At 42.2% G+C, this 18,018-nt stretch overlaps 1 protein-coding gene across 2 annotated transcripts in view; it reads left to right on the top strand.

The window, feature by feature from the left end:
- The window catches only part of LOC130198600 (rho GTPase-activating protein 29-like), a 33,253-nt gene that overhangs the window by 13,363 nt on the left and 1,872 nt on the right, over positions 1-18,018 (top strand). Inside the window, exons 3-21 of one of the 2 annotated variants that reach the window (XM_056421824.1) lie at positions 2,043-2,186; positions 7,104-7,200; positions 7,458-7,530; positions 7,786-7,846; positions 8,469-8,612; positions 9,560-9,624; positions 9,771-9,881; positions 10,273-10,353; positions 10,532-10,699; positions 10,969-11,106; positions 12,091-12,278; positions 13,126-13,295; positions 13,650-13,784; positions 14,240-14,332; positions 14,980-15,143; positions 15,612-15,800; positions 15,939-16,076; positions 16,375-16,607; positions 17,167-17,467. In XM_056421824.1, the coding sequence (XP_056277799.1) occupies positions 2,043-2,186; positions 7,104-7,200; positions 7,458-7,530; positions 7,786-7,846; positions 8,469-8,612; positions 9,560-9,624; positions 9,771-9,881; positions 10,273-10,353; positions 10,532-10,699; positions 10,969-11,106; positions 12,091-12,278; positions 13,126-13,295; positions 13,650-13,784; positions 14,240-14,332; positions 14,980-15,143; positions 15,612-15,800; positions 15,939-16,076; positions 16,375-16,607; positions 17,167-17,467 (2,693 nt within the window). Of the gene's footprint in view, positions 1-2,042; positions 2,187-6,237; positions 6,509-7,103; positions 7,201-7,457; positions 7,531-7,785; positions 7,847-8,468; positions 8,613-9,559; positions 9,625-9,770; positions 9,882-10,272; positions 10,354-10,531; positions 10,700-10,968; positions 11,107-12,090; positions 12,279-13,125; positions 13,296-13,649; positions 13,785-14,239; positions 14,333-14,979; positions 15,144-15,611; positions 15,801-15,938; positions 16,077-16,374; positions 16,608-17,166; positions 17,468-18,018 lie in introns of those variants that run through there. The other variant, XM_056421825.1, reaches the window with a different exon arrangement.

Raw genomic sequence — 18,018 nt, 5'->3', positions numbered from 1 at the left:
CTAATTCTCTCATACTCAGGGGAATTTCTCAGGTGTGGACCTTGTTACGACTGGCTGTCATATGCTAATGATCAAACCCCCCCACATGTCTTTGATAGGAGAATCTTCAAACGTCTCCAAAAAAGTACCTCAATGACCTCAATGTTAAAAGGAATGGGAGGGAACGTAGTGAAGGCCCATTGTCATTGTCAGTCGGGAGGGGTTCCCTGAAGTGTGTGTTGCAGGTTCAGAGACCTCTTGCCTTGGGGCTGGCAAGCTAGTGAGCCCCCCCCCCCCCAATCCCCCCTACTCTACAGGACACATTTGTTTCTAATCCTGGGGGGGGGGATATAGGGACAGAGATTGTTTAGCTTCTCATCAGTAAGATTGACCCTGGTGTTCTTGTGTCCTTTTGATGTGTGTGTATATTTGGAGTATCTGCAACTCCGATGTTAGGTTCCAAATCCTTTCTTGCCTTGTGTCTATATTACTGTCAATCTCTCCTGCTGTTCTTTTGAAATTGTGTCACAGATGGCCTGTTGTGGATTATGTCTCTTCTACCATGTTTTACACCAGCCAAATGAGTGTGTGCTTTTGAGTAAGAGAGGAGTCAAATAGGCAGCACACATACACACACACACACACACACACACACACACACAGGCTCTCACACCCTCTGAATTTATTGGAATGTAACAAGGAATTACAATCTCTTATCTAAACACTGGAACAGCCTGATGGTCTTGTCTTGATGAAAAGCAGACCTTCCAGACGGTGTTCCTGCTACTTCCAAAACAGTGAGGTAGACATGAACTCACCTATTGTCTTGACTTGCAGAGCCTCCGCTGATTACCCTGCATCAGAGCGGGACAAAGACCATCTTCCTCTGCTGTTGTTTGGATAAGATTCATCATGTTTGAAGTGTTTCTTTTTGGCTTTTGTTTCCCTCAAAGAGTTTAATTGTATTTAAAACTCACTGTAACACTGATTTGAGGAGTGCTGTGGAAAAAAATCAATACAGAGAGATAACATTGTGAAGAAAAACATTCTTTAAATTGCATGAATGCAGATACATGGCGACTACCCCTCACTGTTTTGCTTGGTTCTTTAGGAAAGGCATACATGTCATGGCAGAATACAAATAAAGGGATGGACGCAATCTAAAAGCATTCTGATCCTTCTCAAGCGTCATCTACAAAAACCTCACTGGTAACGTAGGAAAATGCAAGAGCTTCCTCATTCTCTGAACACTTTCTGGTGATTGCTGCAGAAAAAGTGTGCTTGCATAATCGCTATCATGTGTTCCACTTCAGTCAACTCTAAAATGTTATTTCTTTATCCTAATTTCATATGGTTGCCTCAATGCCTTAATTGTTTTACGCAATAACTCAGGCATCACGGCAAAAAGAAAGTGGTATAAATAAAGATCACGTTCAGCTGTAACTCTGCCAGTACTCAAGGATGTTGAAAGACGCCGTGGTTATTGCACAGATACAAGATGTGGCTTTAATTTTCACTGCGATGTTTCTATAAAGCACAAGTTTGACTCGGAACCACAAAAGGCCTATCATCATTTATGTGTTCATCAACTCCACCTGTGTGAGAATGTTATAACGGCGACGGACAAAGTGTGACCTGTTTACGTAGACGAAGCAACAAAGAAGTTTCATCACCGTAGTTATGTGCTGCAACAACTGAGTTAGTCACTGTCTCAACCACAACGGTCTTCTAGTTTATATCTGGAGACACAAACGGCCCACAGACAATGTACTGTCTAGGTATGATAACAAAATGACATGTAAGTTTCATGAATGCCAAATGACGATGTGTTTGCCGAGCGACACGTGTGGCTCCGACGAAAGGAATGAAAGGATTTAACACTACACTGAAAAACCTCTGACTCAAAATGTAGTGTGACGGTGGCGACTTTGACGACTAGATGAAAATGTGTCATTGCAAATCGTGCATGGCGGTTGGGTTTTGGATTTTAAATAAGCTTTTGTTATTATTGTCCAGGTCTTGATATCAACATGATTTAACCTGACAACGTTTTTTTTCTTCAGAGAATCCGGAAGGTCTTCAGTGTCTGGTGCAGGAACGCTTGGCAGAGTTACTCCGCGTCCTCAAGGCCATCATCAGCAAACACCAGACCCTCAACTCAGTGGACATCCTGGGAGCGGCTGGCACGGTCATTGCCAAGGTGAAAGGTCAGTATTTACTTCCTAGCATGTTTGGACGGACACAGACATACAGGTGAAAACATTCAGCATCAAGGTGATGCTCAAATATCTCGGCATGAAATCTCATTGTTGCATTACTGGTTCAGGCTAAGAGCCTCCATCAGTCTTGCAGACTAATGTTGGCAGGTACGTAGTCGTATTCTGTTGCTCTGTTCTTGGACCGAGTCGCCTTAGAGGTTTGTTTCAGAAAGGTCATCGAATGATACATTATTACTCCTTCAGCAACACATCTCTATTCTGTCTCCTGAATGAATACAACGGAAAAGAAAGCAAAACCCCACAATTCCAGCTAGAAATATGATCCATTGCAAGGGGATTTCTTCACCTAACTTGCACACAAGAATCTCTACAGCAGAGACGACGTGGCTGTAATCTGCATTCCGTATTTCAGTGACCGCGGAGGCCCCTGGCAAGCTGCTTGTCGGTCAGGCACATCCATGCGTCTCCATTCTTTTCCACGGTGCATGAGGTGTGTGTGGTTGCCTGACAGCTAACCTGCCCTATCTCAATATCTGAGTTGTGACCTACTCCTTAGGAATGCTTAGGAATGCGTGTCTGCAACTGCAGTCTGCTGAGGAGCGCTTTGAAAATGTTTAGAATGCACAAAGGAAACACAAGAATTCCCGTGTTGGATCGGCCAAGGAGGTATTTGCATTATTGAGACTTTAATTACAGGACTGACAGTGACAAAATAGAACAATGACACCACAGCAACTGTGCATTGTGCCATTATTCCTATTTTCAAGGAAAGCCCTATCATGTCGTCTTGCAGTAAATACAGTAGTTGCATATCTAGTTGACAAGTGGAAACTTGGACATTTGCCTGTCCACAAGAGGGGGGCCTTACATCAACACACATCCTGGCTGTACTCCCTAATGGCCAGTAGGTAACACAATATTGATAAACAGTGAGCCAGAAGGGGACTGAAAAGGAGAGGCTGAAAGAGGAATGAATCGGCGAGACATCAGAGATGAGGACTCAAAGGTTTGGATGATAACAGGCCTCGTGCGTCTCAGTGTTCTCAAAGTGTGTCGTCTCTTCACTCATGTTGCTCTTTGATGCTTGTGACACCTGGGGCAAGAGGAGCGACCATCATTTACTGGAAAGAAAACCTCCCTCCCTCCTCCAAACCTATGATTGTCTAATCAGTTTAAATGCCATTTATACATAAGTCAGGGCTTGTCATTAAGCTTCCGTTTTTTTTTATGAGATGTTTTGCTTATTACTAACAATAACTGAATTTACTTGTCCAACATTCAATTCAATTCAATTCAGTTTATTTGTATAGCCCAATTTCACAAATTACAAATTTGTCTACAATCTGTACACATAGACATCCCTGCCCCACCACCTCACATCCGTCCAGCTAAAACTCCCCAATAACCCTTCAGGGGAAAAGGAAGAAACCTGGAGGAGAGCAACAGAGGAGGATCCCTCCTAGGATGGACAGATGCAATAGATGTAATGTGTACAGAAGGACAGATTTAGAGTTAAAATACATTCAATGAATATGACAGAGTGTATGAATAGTTCATAGTAGGCATATTCCACGATGGAGACCTCCACGATCCATCAGGCAGATGGCGGTGGGGAGGAGGAGTCTCAACAGGACAGTGGCGTAGTCATGAGCAGGAATCCACGACCCAGACGATCCATCAGGCAGAGTCAAAAGGACTTCCGGGAGAAAGCAGAGTTAGTAACGTGTGATTGATAGATGAAAATTCATCCTTAAGGAGAGAAAAAGAGGAGATAGGTACTCAGTGCATCCTAAACGTCCCCGGCAGCTATAAGCCTATAGCAGCATATCAAGGGCTGGACCAGGGCAAACCTGATTCACCCGTAACTGTAAGCACTGTCAACGACGTAGGTCTTAACTCTACTCTTAAACGAGGTGACTGTGGACTGAAATTGGAAGCTGGTTCCATAAAAGAGGAGCTTGATAACAAAAGGCTCTGGCTCCCATTCTACTTTTTAAGACTCTAGGAACTACAAGTAGTCCCGCATTTAGTGCCTTAAGATATGATGGAGCATCACCAATCAAGGCTTTGTAGGTTAAGAGAAGAATTTTAAAAGTGATTCTTGATTTTACTGGGAGCCAGTGCAGAGCAGCTAGTGCAGGAGTGATGTGATCTCTTTTCTTAGTTTTAGTGAGAACACGAGCTGCAGCATTCTGGATCAACTGGAGGGACCTAAGAGACTTATTAGAGCAGCCTGATAATAAGGAGTTGCAGTAATCCAGTCTCAAGTAGCCAACGCCGTGAACCAATTTTTCTGCATCTTTTGAGACTAGATGTGCCTGATTTTGAAATATTACGAGATGAAAGAATGCAGTCCTTGAGATTTGCTAGTTAAAGGACAAGTCCCGATCAAAGATAACGCCAAGATTCTTTACAGTGGTGTTGGATGCCAGGACAGAATCCACATCACCAGATAATTGATCTCTGAGGTGTCATCCATGTTTTTATGTCTTTAAGACATGCTTGAATTTTACAGAGTTGGTTGCTCTCCTCTGGTTTTATCGATAAATATAGTTGAGTGTCATCTGCATAACAATGAAAGTTTATGGCATAATAAGTATAAATAACAATATCAACAGGGATTCGGACAATCGGACAAAGTGCTTGAGCTAGTGTGAGGAAGTTAAAATGTTATACTTCCTTCTCTAACATGTATTTCATATTGCTTTAAAAACATCTTCAAACAACTCTTATTTATTGAAGTTTCTCGCCCAAACTTTCATTTGACAAGATTCCATTTGAACACATGATGTAAATGTGGTGATTTTCCTGAATGCACCATAATGTAACTCAATGCACCCTCTGATGAGCTGTTGGCTCCGTTATACGCAGGACTGTAGTAGGGAGCGAGCCCCGTGCTGCCGGTGCAGCATGCAGAGGAATGTCTTACAATATAAATGCTCTATGTCTCTGATTTTATGTTGGTTGTTAGTTGTGCCACATGCTGATAGCTTCGTAGGACTGTGCTGTGCTGCCAACAGCTCACGGTCACTAACTTCACTCTGACTGATATCAACTGATTATTAAAGCCAGTCTCCTGATGCATATTTATTTCATAAATATTAGTCCCTAATTTTATTTAAACTTGCCCGATCGGACGACTGCACGAGGAACTCCACTTGTTCACCTTGGGCAAGCATTAATGTCAAGCCCTGGTAGATGTTATCCACTCAAACTTAGTGTGTTGCTGGATTTTTAACGTGCCTTTTTAATTAACCAGAAGATATAAGAAGCCTGATCTGCTCCACTTAGCTGTATGATGCAACAGGTTTGATTCTAGACAGACGGCTAATGTTGTATTGCCCCTACTTGTGTTTTTGTGTCACATTGAGGTTCATAACCAGACCAAATATATTTTCCTGGTCAAATTTGGAGAAAGTGTTCATTTTCTCCTCGAACTCCTGAAAGCCACTTGGATTTATTTCCCTCCTCGCGGTCTGCCCTTGTCTAAGGGAGATGCCTTTGAGCTCACGCAGTATTTGTTTACTGCAGTCAATGTTGTTTATCAGAGGGATCTGTCTATCAGATACACCTATTGTATATTCATTTAATGACTAAAAGAAACGCATGCGGTTTATTTTACATGCTGTAATTGATGGTAATACATAAATGGACACTCTTCTGCATGTAAGTACAATCATATTTAGTTTGCCTTAATAACACAACTTTTATGCTTTAGTATTTTTAATAGCATACAGTATCACAGCAGAGGGTTTAAGGAATGTCAAGCCAAAATTATAAGGAATATTATAAGATATGGTTTTAACTCACTAAAGACATGTTTCAGAAGCTAATAATCCCAGTTATGGTTCAACCGTGAGAAAACAATGGCCCCTGTACTTCAATGATGCAGTTTCCATATTTCAATCGTGACAAGGGGGGGCAGAGCTCTGGAATCATTGTTATGAGACCCACAGGATGTCCTGAGGAAGAAAGAAGTCGGCGCAGAGTTGTACGCTAGCATTCATGGCCAGGGAGGTGCACGGCAGGGAGGCTCGTGCCTCGCTGTCTTCCCTCTTTTCGTGTCCTCGGGAGTCTCTCTGGATTGCGGGCTTTCCTCCCCATCGCAGCATGCCATGACCCTGCTGTGCTTCGTCGACGGTTGGACATTTACAATTCCCCAACCACCACTGACATGGATCGAATTGGCTCTCATGAAGAGAAAATGGAAGCACAAAAGCTAGAAAGCAGCTTTGTAAATGGAAGTTCTTAGAGCTTTTTGTTTCTGGTCCCAGTTTCAAGACAACGACGTCAGGTGACGGAGAGAAAAGGTAAGCGTTGTGAGAGTTCTGTATAGTTTTACATGTCACAGAGCTCAAGCTGTGCTAGTGTTTCCTGTTGCGGGCCGACAGGAAGTACTCGGCTTAGTTGGATTTCACTTTGTCCTTTGGTATTCGGATTCCTCCGTGCAAATGTCTTTCTGGGTGAACGGTTCCCCGACGGTCAACGGTCTGTCCACACATTCTCGAAGATTTGTCAAACTGATGGCCTGGTTCTAAAATATGTGGCCATTTTGCTGAAACTTTGAGATTGTTTATGAATATACCGACAATAACCGTCCTTGAAGCAATCCAGAAGAAGACATGCAGTGTCCATGTCATTGTCCTGACTGGTGCACCAACAGTTGTGGTTTTGAAGCCGTTTTCATGGTGTTGTCTTTAAAACTCTTGACTCTGTGTAACCACACCCTGTGTAACCTTTTGTCTGTCAGCAAGGGGAATGTCAAGACTTACTTGCGACAACTTCAGCCCTTGTGGAGACGATACACACACATGCCTTGTTAATACATGTGTTGAATGATTGGGTATGTCTGGTTTGTAATGCAATTTATTTTTGGCTGAGGTTCTTGTTTTATCTTTCTCACAGGCATTAACTTCAAGGAAGAGAACCAAGAAAACATAAAAGCTATATTTGGCGAGATACACATCTCCATTGACACCTTGGCATTCACATTCGGCAATGTGTGAGTACAATGTTTGTTTACCTTTTTCAATACCACTAGATTTGTATTACTTTTTGTTTGAAAGAAAAGCAGAGTTGACTTCAAACGATCTTAAAATCTTGATTTAATCTCCATGTCCAATGTGTTTTTAATGAGCGAACACCCACATAATTTACAGTTGCATTTCCTGAAGCCCTTCATTAGTTACTAGATTGCAATTTCAGCCATATCACGGTGTACTTTTGACATACATCTACTCCTACACATCTTCTCCTCAGAGTTTCTGACTTCCTGATGGGAGATGTGGACAGTGGCTCAGGGTTGGGGACCCCCCTGACCAGGAGAAGCCGGGTGAGATGCAAGATCTTTCTTTTCCCATCTTCTTTGGGGCCAGCATTTTATTTTTAAAGCTTTGTTTTCAAACATGATAGTTTTCAAAAGGGTGCACTTAAAGCAGCAATTTTACCACGCCTCCATTTAAGAAAGCCTCAAAGACGTTCTTTCTGTACTTAATTGGGGTGTTTAAAATCCTGCTGCGTCTGATGTCTGACTTTGATTGCATGTCTGCTATTGCCTCCTTTATAATCTGAAATGTCCTTTTCACAGTCTTTTGACAATCTCTCTGTGGATCCCGAGGGATACGCTTCAGAGAAAAATGATCTTGTGGGTAAGTGTTATTCACATTCTGTTAATTACCCCTGAGCAACGTGGGTGTGAAATAAATGTATCCTCAAATGTAATCGCTATTAATGGCTGCTTTACAAGGCATTTAATGGTTGCTTTGTGGCCCAGGGCAGCCAAGAGTGTCAGCTTGTGATTTGACCGAGTGCTTTAGGCTCTGGACTCTTGAATGCCTGAGGTAGTCCCACCCTAAGCCTCTGCTTCCACCCCTGTTATTTCTGCTGCTTTTTTCATACTAGCTGCTCGTTTTCCCCTCTCTGGCCACATATCTGACATTCCTTTCCTGTTTAGGAGTAGTTCCGTGTGGGATGGGAAACACATGGGGTTTGTGTTAAATCAGATGTCGGGTGGCTGGGAGAAATGTGCATCACAGTGTGACCAGTAAAAGAAAAATAATGGTGTTGGACCATTTGAAAAGACACTTTCATATCCTCCTACGCTGTCAACTTTTAACCTGAACGTGTTTTCCATTTACCTCCCACACATGTCTGTTGGGATAGTAGATCTAAGATGCGTCAATCCAACGCATTGCAATATTGTTGATGCCATGTGTTTCGATTTACTCTGTTTTGAGATGTGCGTTTCCTCTGCTGACTCTACAATCCCAGAGGTGCCGCTGACACGGGAGGAAGAAGTTGACTTGACCCTGCTGAAGAATGACAGCGGTGTGGAGTCCGCTCTACTCTACGCCAAGGCCTGGTCCAAGTATATCAAAGACCTTCTGGCCTGGATGGAGAAGCGATTGGCTCTGGGTGAGACATTGACGGTGCACTGCGTTGCGAAACAGGGTTACTGCATTAGGACGTTATCCAAGATGTTGTGGGAAAGAATGTGATGATTGATAACTTCTGAACAGCAGTACAAAATGCACCCCATTCTGTGTTGCAGGGCAATTAAAAAAAAGTCTGAGTTATCTGGGAATTTGACCCAGGGGGACTGAAGCAATATTTTGCAAATGGAGCCCTCTTTCATTATAAGTCTGTTGACTGCTAATTGAGGTTAGAGTTCAGAAGTGGCAAAACAGTTTTTGGGCACTTAACAGCCAATTTAGTCGTGACATGTGGTATTCAAGAAGGCCCCTCAGTCAGAAATAAAGGCTTAACTCCTTTATACCAGGAGGTTAACTTCTAGAAAATGCAGAGACGGTGTTCTACACATTCAGCTGCTATGTTCATGGGACTATCAAAGTAGTTACAGAAAACTGATCGACCAGTGCAAGACAGCTGGAATTTCGAAATGAGTCTGTTTGTGGATATGCTATGCTTCTACCATATACATACTCGCAACAGCATAGAGTTTATGTATTCCTATGCTTCACCAGACAATATCAACAAGGAAACTATTTAGCTTAACAGCATCTACTTTATATAGTTTGGATCCCACAGGTTCTGATGCTATATGAAATAATATAATAATCTGGCTGTTTGCCTTATTGTTTGTTCCATTCATAGTGACTTCCATTCAGTCCTCCCTCTTCATTTTATTCAGGGAAAGGTCTATGTAAAAATATTGTAATGTGTGATGTAATACCATAATGAAACCAGAGTTTTACCTGAAGATCATGAGTTTGAAATTACATAATTAGATTAAATACACTTGTGCTGATGCTTTAGTGCCCAAAACATACATAATCATTAGTTGACAGTAGTTACAGATATAAATAAATAATGTTGGTTTTGTCAAACCTTTTCTCTTTCAGATATTGAGTATGGCAAAAGCTGTGCAAAAATGTCTGAGTCTGCTAAGACACTGGTCAGTCAACAGGTAACAGAAGAGCCTTTTCACAAGAATATCAATGTGTAATGTGTAATTACTATATAAGTGTTACCTCCTGTCTTTGTTAAAATAACATTCTGCATTCATAACAAAGTCTTTTTCCGATAATCATCTCTTGATTTCATTTGTCTAAGGTCTTCATGCCATTCAGTGATGTCTACGTTTCTTCATTCAAGAACGACATTGAGTACAAACAGCTGCTCATTCAAACTGCAATGTCTCTTCAGACCAATAAATTCATACAGGTGAGCGAAGGATGAATAAGACAACTGTAGCCCACAAAGCAGCCACGGCCCGTGGCTCCTAAATCTCAAGCTGGCCCACCCAGCATTAGCAAAAAAACATGCAAATTGTGGCACTTAAAGCACGAGCGTTTACACATTTTGAACATAATTAAGCCAGATTAAAATTGTGTTCAATGGTTGCACACTTCCAAGACTTTTAGCAATTTAAATTCGGAAGTCTCAATAATATTCTGCAACAGTATTTGCGAACCAGGAAACAAGCATGATATAGTTAACATACATAAATCTTATCTTTTAATGTCGAACCTTTGAGAATAAACTCCCCTTGAGGGAAGAGGCAGTTTGAAATGGTGTGCCTCAGTGTCATCATTGACCTTCCCTCTGCTCTCAGCCTCTTCTGGTCCGTAAAAATGAACTGGACAAGTTGAGGAAAGACATCAAGGAGCAGTGGCAGAGGGAGCAAAAGAAAATGGTATGTAATGCCCACTAGATACACGCTTGATATCAACATCACATTTTACTGTGTCATTTCACATGCAAGGTTTATAAACCAAAAAGGCATGCAGCGTTATATTTCTGATAACTATTGTTCATTTATGTCACATTTTGATCTCATGGGCTTTTGTGCTTTATCTGTGTGGTTTTGGCAGCATGAGGCAGATGCAACCTTGCGTAAGGCACGAGTGCTGAAGGCCCAGAGGAGAGAGGAGTACCAGAAAGCCCACTCATCTACCAACCGCTCCCAGGAGGAGCAGTCCAATGCTGGGAACAAACAGCTGGAGAAGAAGAGGAAGCTCGAGGAGGAGGCTCTGCAGAAGGTAGGCAAGGGAGAAGATATGGGGAAATAATGCATATGACAAATAGCATCTTTTAAGGATTCCTAAAAATGTTAATCTTACTCACTTGATAGGTGCGGTTTCCTCCACTAGGACAATTCATATTTGCATGTTTTTCTGTCACCTTTTTGTCAACATTTGTTTAAGTGGCAGTGCACTGCAGTTGAATTCCTGCACACTCATTGTGCTTGGCCTTTTTCGCATTTCATCCACATCCTGACGCTATTCTCTGTGTCCACTGTTGTGGTCAGGCGGAGGAGGCCCAGGACCAGTCCCAGATCTGTATGGCTGACGCAGGCGTCAGGAGAATGGATCTGGCCAACACCAAGAGCTCCATCCTCACACAAATCCGAGAGATGGTCTTCCAGTGTGACCTCACACTAAAAGCTGTGAGTGGACGGGACATCATATTCGCAGTCAGCTAAGCCAGTGAACTGAGAGGGGAAACTGGGTTGTCTAATAATGTATCTAGTTTTGTATGAGGATATCTTATAAGTATAATGCACGAAGGATAGTAAACAAATGAGTAGCTCAACAAAAAAACAAGACTAAAACTTTTAATTGAAAGATAATTTAATACTAGGACAAACACTTACCAGCATCCTTAAATCTACGTTACTATGTTGGTACTGGTAGTTAAATGTGTGTGGTACCTCTGCATAGATTTGTTGGCCATTATTTTAGCGGTTTGTCTATTTCTTGGTAAATACATTGAGAACAATATATGTCTTCATACACCTGGCCTAATAAGCTGATTCAAATGCTTTTAAATGGGGTTTTGTAATTGTTTAAAGAAGCCCCATATTTAAAAACAGAATTAGTTGAGAAGCACAGATTGCTTTTTTTTCTGTGTTTTTTTTTTAACATAAAATGTATATGATGAAAAAAAAGACTAATGTTGGGTCGGTAGCCTAATGTGCTACTTGTGCTATGTGCTGTGCTTCTTGTGTTTGGCAACCTTTTGGCTAACAATGTTTTTTAGATTGCTTGAATTTTTAAGATTGTATAGAAGGTCAGGTAAAAAAAAAGTGGGCATTTGTTGGCTGAAAAAAGCCCATACCAATGCTATCATGAGCCAAGCCGTTTGACATGCACTGTATGCAGTTTTTAAGATTAAAGTGGTTTACACACTTGTGTCGACAGCATTAATTATTAAGGGAAACAGATTTCAGAAATCTGTCAGGCACTGCAAGTTTGTACCGAATACCTAATTATTTGAATTGAATGGTAATAATAGAAACCATTGAACATGAAAGAATGATTGTTTGCCTGCATGTGTGCATTTCTTCCTGTTTACAATCACTTCTCATTTTCCTTTTATAATTAAAGTCAGTGAGTCACTCACTCAACTTAATTGATCTGTCATTCTCCAGGTGACAGTGAACTGGTTTCAGATGCAGCAGACGCAGACCGTGTCGCTCCCTGCCCACTACCAGACCCTGAGTGAGAGCGCCAAGTTGTACGAACCGGGTGAATGCTACGCAGAGTTCGTCCGGAATCTGCCCAAAAATCTGCCTAAAGAACACGTGCACCTAGACTCCACCTCCTCTGACAATACCAGGTACTAAATACTGTAGATGCACACTGAAAATAGTCTCTGTATTTCTAAAATCAGCTTGATACAATCGTTTCTAACCGTACGTTGTAGTTTAAACAGTCATTAAAGGGTAAATTGTTGCACATGAGACCATCACATAAAACAGTCGATTGGTCAATGAGCCCAGCTGAGTCTATATTTGCAGGATTCACCGTCAGTTTCAAAAACATTTTTAAGTTACTCCTGCCCAATTAGAAGTTGTTCATAGTCTTGTTCTTGTTTCAGTAAAGGTATCAGTGAGTCAGAGTTAGAGGAAGTGAGAGAGTCAGAGAGAGAGAATTCAATGTGTTGCTCTTCCTCAGGAAATATCTGTGGCGTAGGCAGAATGCAGCAGGGGAGATAGTGAGCGTGAGAGTTTGGCTCTGGGTTAGAGCTGACCCCAAGACTCTACTTAGATTGTCAAGGCAGTTGCCCCCCCCTCTCTCTCTCTCCCAACACACACACACACACACACATACATTATGACAAAGAGAATAAGCAAAGTTTCACTTTCTTAGTTAGAGATTATTGTGAATGGTAAGATGATCGTTGTGAAGCCACTAACGTGTTGCAGTGGTCTGCTGGCAGGGCCACATTAAAGCACCACAACTTCCATAACTGGAAATTCTTTGAAATTACTCATAACAAATAAAAAGTGACCCTGTAATGGACAAACCTCCACCCTAATACATGGCATGTTTTATTTCCAATGATATTAATTGGTTAACCAAGTACAGCAGAGATCATACAGGTGAATTAGGAAGAGGTTATATAATGCTCTTGAGAACATCCTCTGAATCTTTAATCTTATATGAAAACTTTATTTCCCCAGGTTTGTGTTCAACAAAAGGTCAATTGGCAGCACTCACTCCTCCCATGGCAACCTGTCTCAGGCTTCCATCACCTCCTGTGATGTGTTGAGTGGAGACGAAGTGGACAGTCCCCTACAGGGGCCTGCTAAGATCAGGGAGCGCAGGTCCAACAGCAGCACGGACATACAAGGTGCTCACTCAGGGTGTTTTTTTTACCAACATGGATGTACAGTATTTTTAAAAAACTTATGATTCCCAAACCCACAATTATCGTTGCTGAAGGTTGGACACACTTGTCTGTATCTTTACGTGAGCCTTCCAGGGACCTGCCCTGTGTTCTGAGTCATGGAAATGTTTTCATTACTGAAATCCAAACAGCTGTGTGCTGCCTAGTCGTCATGCGTCGAGAATATCTGTGTGATCACATGTCCCTGAAATAAATTCAACTAAGAATATCTCTAAAGGGGAAGCTGCCTGCCATTCGCCTGTGTCTTTGTGTTGTTGTTCTTTTTGTGTGACTGGCGGTCTGTATGTTTTCATTCAGCGCTGAGAAGCGAGGCCCCGCTGAAAGCCTGGGCCTCCAGTAGCCAGGGGAGCCAGAGTGGGATGTGCAGTGACTCAGAGAGTGCGGGAGGCAGCAGCGAGTCAAGGTCCATGGACTCCCCTCCTGCCAGTCCAGGTAGGAGGATTTTACATTCAACTTTCTTTCCTAATTTGTTAAAAGTCTTGCACAATTGTTGGGATAAGATCAAGAAATCATAATGGAAAACCCTCCAAATCATCTCGCTTAAAGGATGATGGAGCACATTTTAAGTGATAAAGTCAAAAAACTGGCAACTGAAGGAGGATGAAGATGCTCATGATGCCTTTCTTCTTCTTATCATGGTTTTAGTGTAACTTCCTTATTGTGCACCAGAGCCACGCTCTTCCCTTTACATCTGAAACTACTCGCCACACTGTGAGCCAGCTAAGCTCTAGCTATGACGAGTAATCACAGAATGTACACACGGAGAGGCTCACGGTTCTGCACTGGGAAATTGTCCATGTTCTAATCTTGGGTAAAACTTTACTTTTACTATTAGTCACTGGACATTGTTATGTACAAAGTCATGACTTGTGTACAAACACGTGCAGGTGACTTCAAACGACAACTGCCAAGGACTCCCTCCACTGGGACCATGTCTTCTGCTGATGACTTGGATGAGAGAGAGCCGCCCTCGGACAATGGTAAGGGTGTGTGTGTCGTCTTTGTTTTATCCCTCCTCTTCTCCTCAAGCAGATGGATACTAACGTGTAAACACATTTTGGGTTTATATCTGCAGTAAGACAGCCAGGCAGTGTGTCCATTTATTTGACCGGGAAGTGAAGGAAATACAGGCGAAATAGAGAGAGGCCACACCCCCATATAGTGTTTTTTTATGGGCCGGACTCAGTGGTGGGTTTCGCTTCCATAAAATATTTTTGCACTTGACAGAGCTGCACAGATTGCGGTCATGTTAGTTTAGGCGAGCGGCCGAAGCTTCCACTTCCTGTATCTACGTGGCGCCCTTCTACACAGTGTGTGTTGGTTATTAAGAATGGAAGCAGCAAACTCATTTCTTTTGACATAAATGTACGTATTGATTATGTATTTAAGTATGTGTATTAATCGTGTGCGTGATAAGAAAGTAACTATATATGAAGTATCAGCTCTCTGTTTTTTAAGAGCAGAATACAACTTGTATTTGCCTGGATGTATTCTGTTATCGGGATTATCAGATCTTATTTAAATTTTTTCTGTTGCCTTTTTTTCACACGTTCTGCTTTGAACTAACAGGAACTGAGCATGATAGCACCTGTCTTTAAGTTACCTCATCAGCGGCTCTGATTTTCAGGTCTCGCAGAAATGGTGACGGAGACCGCCAGTTCTCCGGGTCCCTTCCGAAACGCCCAGATGTCCAAAGCTGCTCAAACCCATAAGCTGAGGAAACTACGCGCCCCGTCGAAGTGCAGAGAGTGTGACAGTTTGGTGGTTTTCCATGGAGCCGAGTGTGAAGAGGTACAATACTTTTATTCTTTCTGAGACAAAACCGTTGGTGATATTCAGCCAGCTTTGTGGTGTACTATTCGGTTATGCAAATAACCAACGTTGGACCTCCCTCCCCGCTGCCTGATCCTAAAGCTCCCTGCTGCCCCGCTGGCTAAAGTCCACCATTCATCTGCACATACCACCACATTACCACGATACCAAGCCGGGTTGAAAATCGGCAATGTTTACTTTTAGGCTTTAGAAATGATAATGGTCTTGTGTGTTTTATATACAATATATAGGTTAGCATAAAAAGAGACTTTTTCATGATGTATTATCTGGTTTAATTCTATACCTGCCCAATTGTCTCATACACTGCCGCAATTGCAAAATAAGCAAGAAGCGACAAAAAGATACTGACTCAGTTGATTTGTTAAGTAACAATTAATCGGCCTCTTGCTTTTTTTATTTATTTAACCGTGTCCGTTTCGTTGCCAGTGCTCCCTGGCCTGCCATAAGAAGTGTCTCGAGACGCTCGCTATCCAGTGTGGCCATAAAAAGCTGCAAGGAAGACTACAGCTGTTTGGTATCGACTTTGTCCAAGCAGCAAAGAACAGCGCAGATGGAATCCCCTTCATCATCAAGAAGTGCACGTCTGAGATTGAGAGTCGAGCCCTCAACATCAAGGTAATCCTAATGTCATTTTTATTGTTGCAACTTGAATTGCAGTATTTTTTTTATCGTAGTTTGGCTTACGTCTGATATACTATAATGATCTGTTATAGTAAAAATGTACCAATCCGTGGACCTGTTTTTTCCTCCCAGGGGATTTATCGTGTGAATGCTGCCAAATCGCGTGTTGAGAAACTTTGTCAGGCGTTTGAAAATGGGAAGGACTTGGTGGAGCTCTCGGACCTCTCGCCTCACGACATCAGCAATGTGCTCAAACTCTACCTGAGACAGGTGGGTGTTCAATTCTTACTGAACCCTGAAAAAGGTTATAGAAAATGAGTGGGTACTTTATGTTAATGTGGGAATCTTTCGGTATTGTGGTTTTTCAGATTTACAAGTACAAATTTGTATTATAAAATGCCTAATTTGAACAAAGTCGTCCTTAATGCATACATTTGGGATGTAGTTGGTGAGGTTTGGGCTTTTACTTATTTGTACCTTAAATAAACATTGTTTTCAGTAAACACACACTGGAACCGTTTCCAGTGCTGAGAATACCAAACAAGTCACTGTTTCCCTTTGTGTACAGTTACCAGAGCCATTGATCCAGTATCGATACTACAACGACATTATCGGCTTGGCCAAAGAGTGCCAGAGAGTGATTGTGGAGGAGGTAGGTAAACCTCAGAGCACCCAGCCAGGACAGAAGGGGGGGGCAAGCATCCAGCTCCACAAAGTCATCCTCAAGATCCGAGACCTTCTCCGCCAGCTGCCTACAGCCAATTACAGGACTCTGCGTTTCCTTATTGCACACCTCAACAGGTAAGAGCTTTTAACCAACACCCAGAGCTCGTTCTTTGGAAGGATTTCTGCCCGTCGCTCTGTGCACAAACACACTGAGACACAAACTTCCTCATGAGGCACAACTTCCCTATAGCACGGAGGAAGTAGCACAAAGTACAACAAACTCATGTTCTATTCATAGGTACACCAACACCAATATTTTTAGAATGAGTATTCTTTGCGTTTGTCCACTATTTATATGTTATGGTTTTCGAGCATTTCTGGTATTTGATGTTTTTAGAAGAAGTTGCAGAGACTAGAGACCTTTAGATCATGTCAGAGAAATGCTTTGGTGTATTAGCAGCGTCTTGAGGCAGGTAAAATTTTTTAGACTATTGTCACTGAAGCTTGTTCAGTGAAACCTGGACTCTCATCTTACCATTGGGAACCACTGACCTTTTTATAAAGAGGTCAATATTGATCCTTAGAATCTCAACCTATGTCTGAGTTAATACACTGTTCCTTACATGCAAGATACACCACTTTAACAAGACCTGAAATATGTCTTTTTATTCATCATCACTCTTTACTACCACAGAGTGACGGAGCAGGCCGAGGAGAACAAGATGACTGCGAGTAACCTGGGCATTATCTTTGGCCCCACACTGGTCAAGCCACGGCAGACCGACGCTGAGGTGTCCCTTTCCTCCCTGGTGGACTACCCCTACCAGGCCCTGATGGTGGAGCTGCTGGTGCGACACTTTCACACAGTCTTTGATGTGTCGCTTTTGTCCGGCTCTGACATTACCACGACTGGCCAGGCGTCCCCCAGGCTCACCCCCCTCGAGAAGCTGCAGCGGCTCAGCAGACACTCCACCTCCCTGGTGGACATCAAAGAGGTGAGGACGGATTTAAGGGTGGGATAGATGCTGCTTTCATATCATATTGTACAGAGTGTGAGCAGCCAAGTGGGAAATAAATGTTCAAAAAGTAGTTTGAAGCCTTTTTTGGCTCCACGGGGAACTGGATGAAGTCTAATATATTGCCTTAAGTGATGTCACTTGAGTCAGTGTTTGTTGGGGTTGAAGAAACAAGTGAAAGAATAATGAAAAACAAATTTGGGGATTCATCGTTTAATTGGAGCCCTCTCTCTCCCTCTCTCTATCTCTATCTCTTTCGAGGCTACACTAGCCGCTACTCGCATAACATATCTGATTAAAATGTTAGCGGTCGACGAGCATTGTGGATATTGGAGTCGGGTTTGCACAAGAAAGAAGAATTCATGGAATAAAACATCCTCTTTGCTTCTGTTTTTTTTTAACTGTCCATCGAGAGTCCAACAGTTTTATAGACATTGCTATCGGTGTTGTTATAATATATAATGTATATTTAACTATTAAAGCAATGTATTCATTGAATACTAATACTACTTTGATATGTTATTAAGAGA

Source organism: Pseudoliparis swirei, chromosome 8, assembly GCF_029220125.1.
Source record: "Pseudoliparis swirei isolate HS2019 ecotype Mariana Trench chromosome 8, NWPU_hadal_v1, whole genome shotgun sequence".
NCBI classification, from domain to species: domain Eukaryota; kingdom Metazoa; phylum Chordata; class Actinopteri; order Perciformes; family Liparidae; genus Pseudoliparis; species Pseudoliparis swirei.
This window is presented reverse-complemented; position numbering and strand designations above follow the sequence as displayed.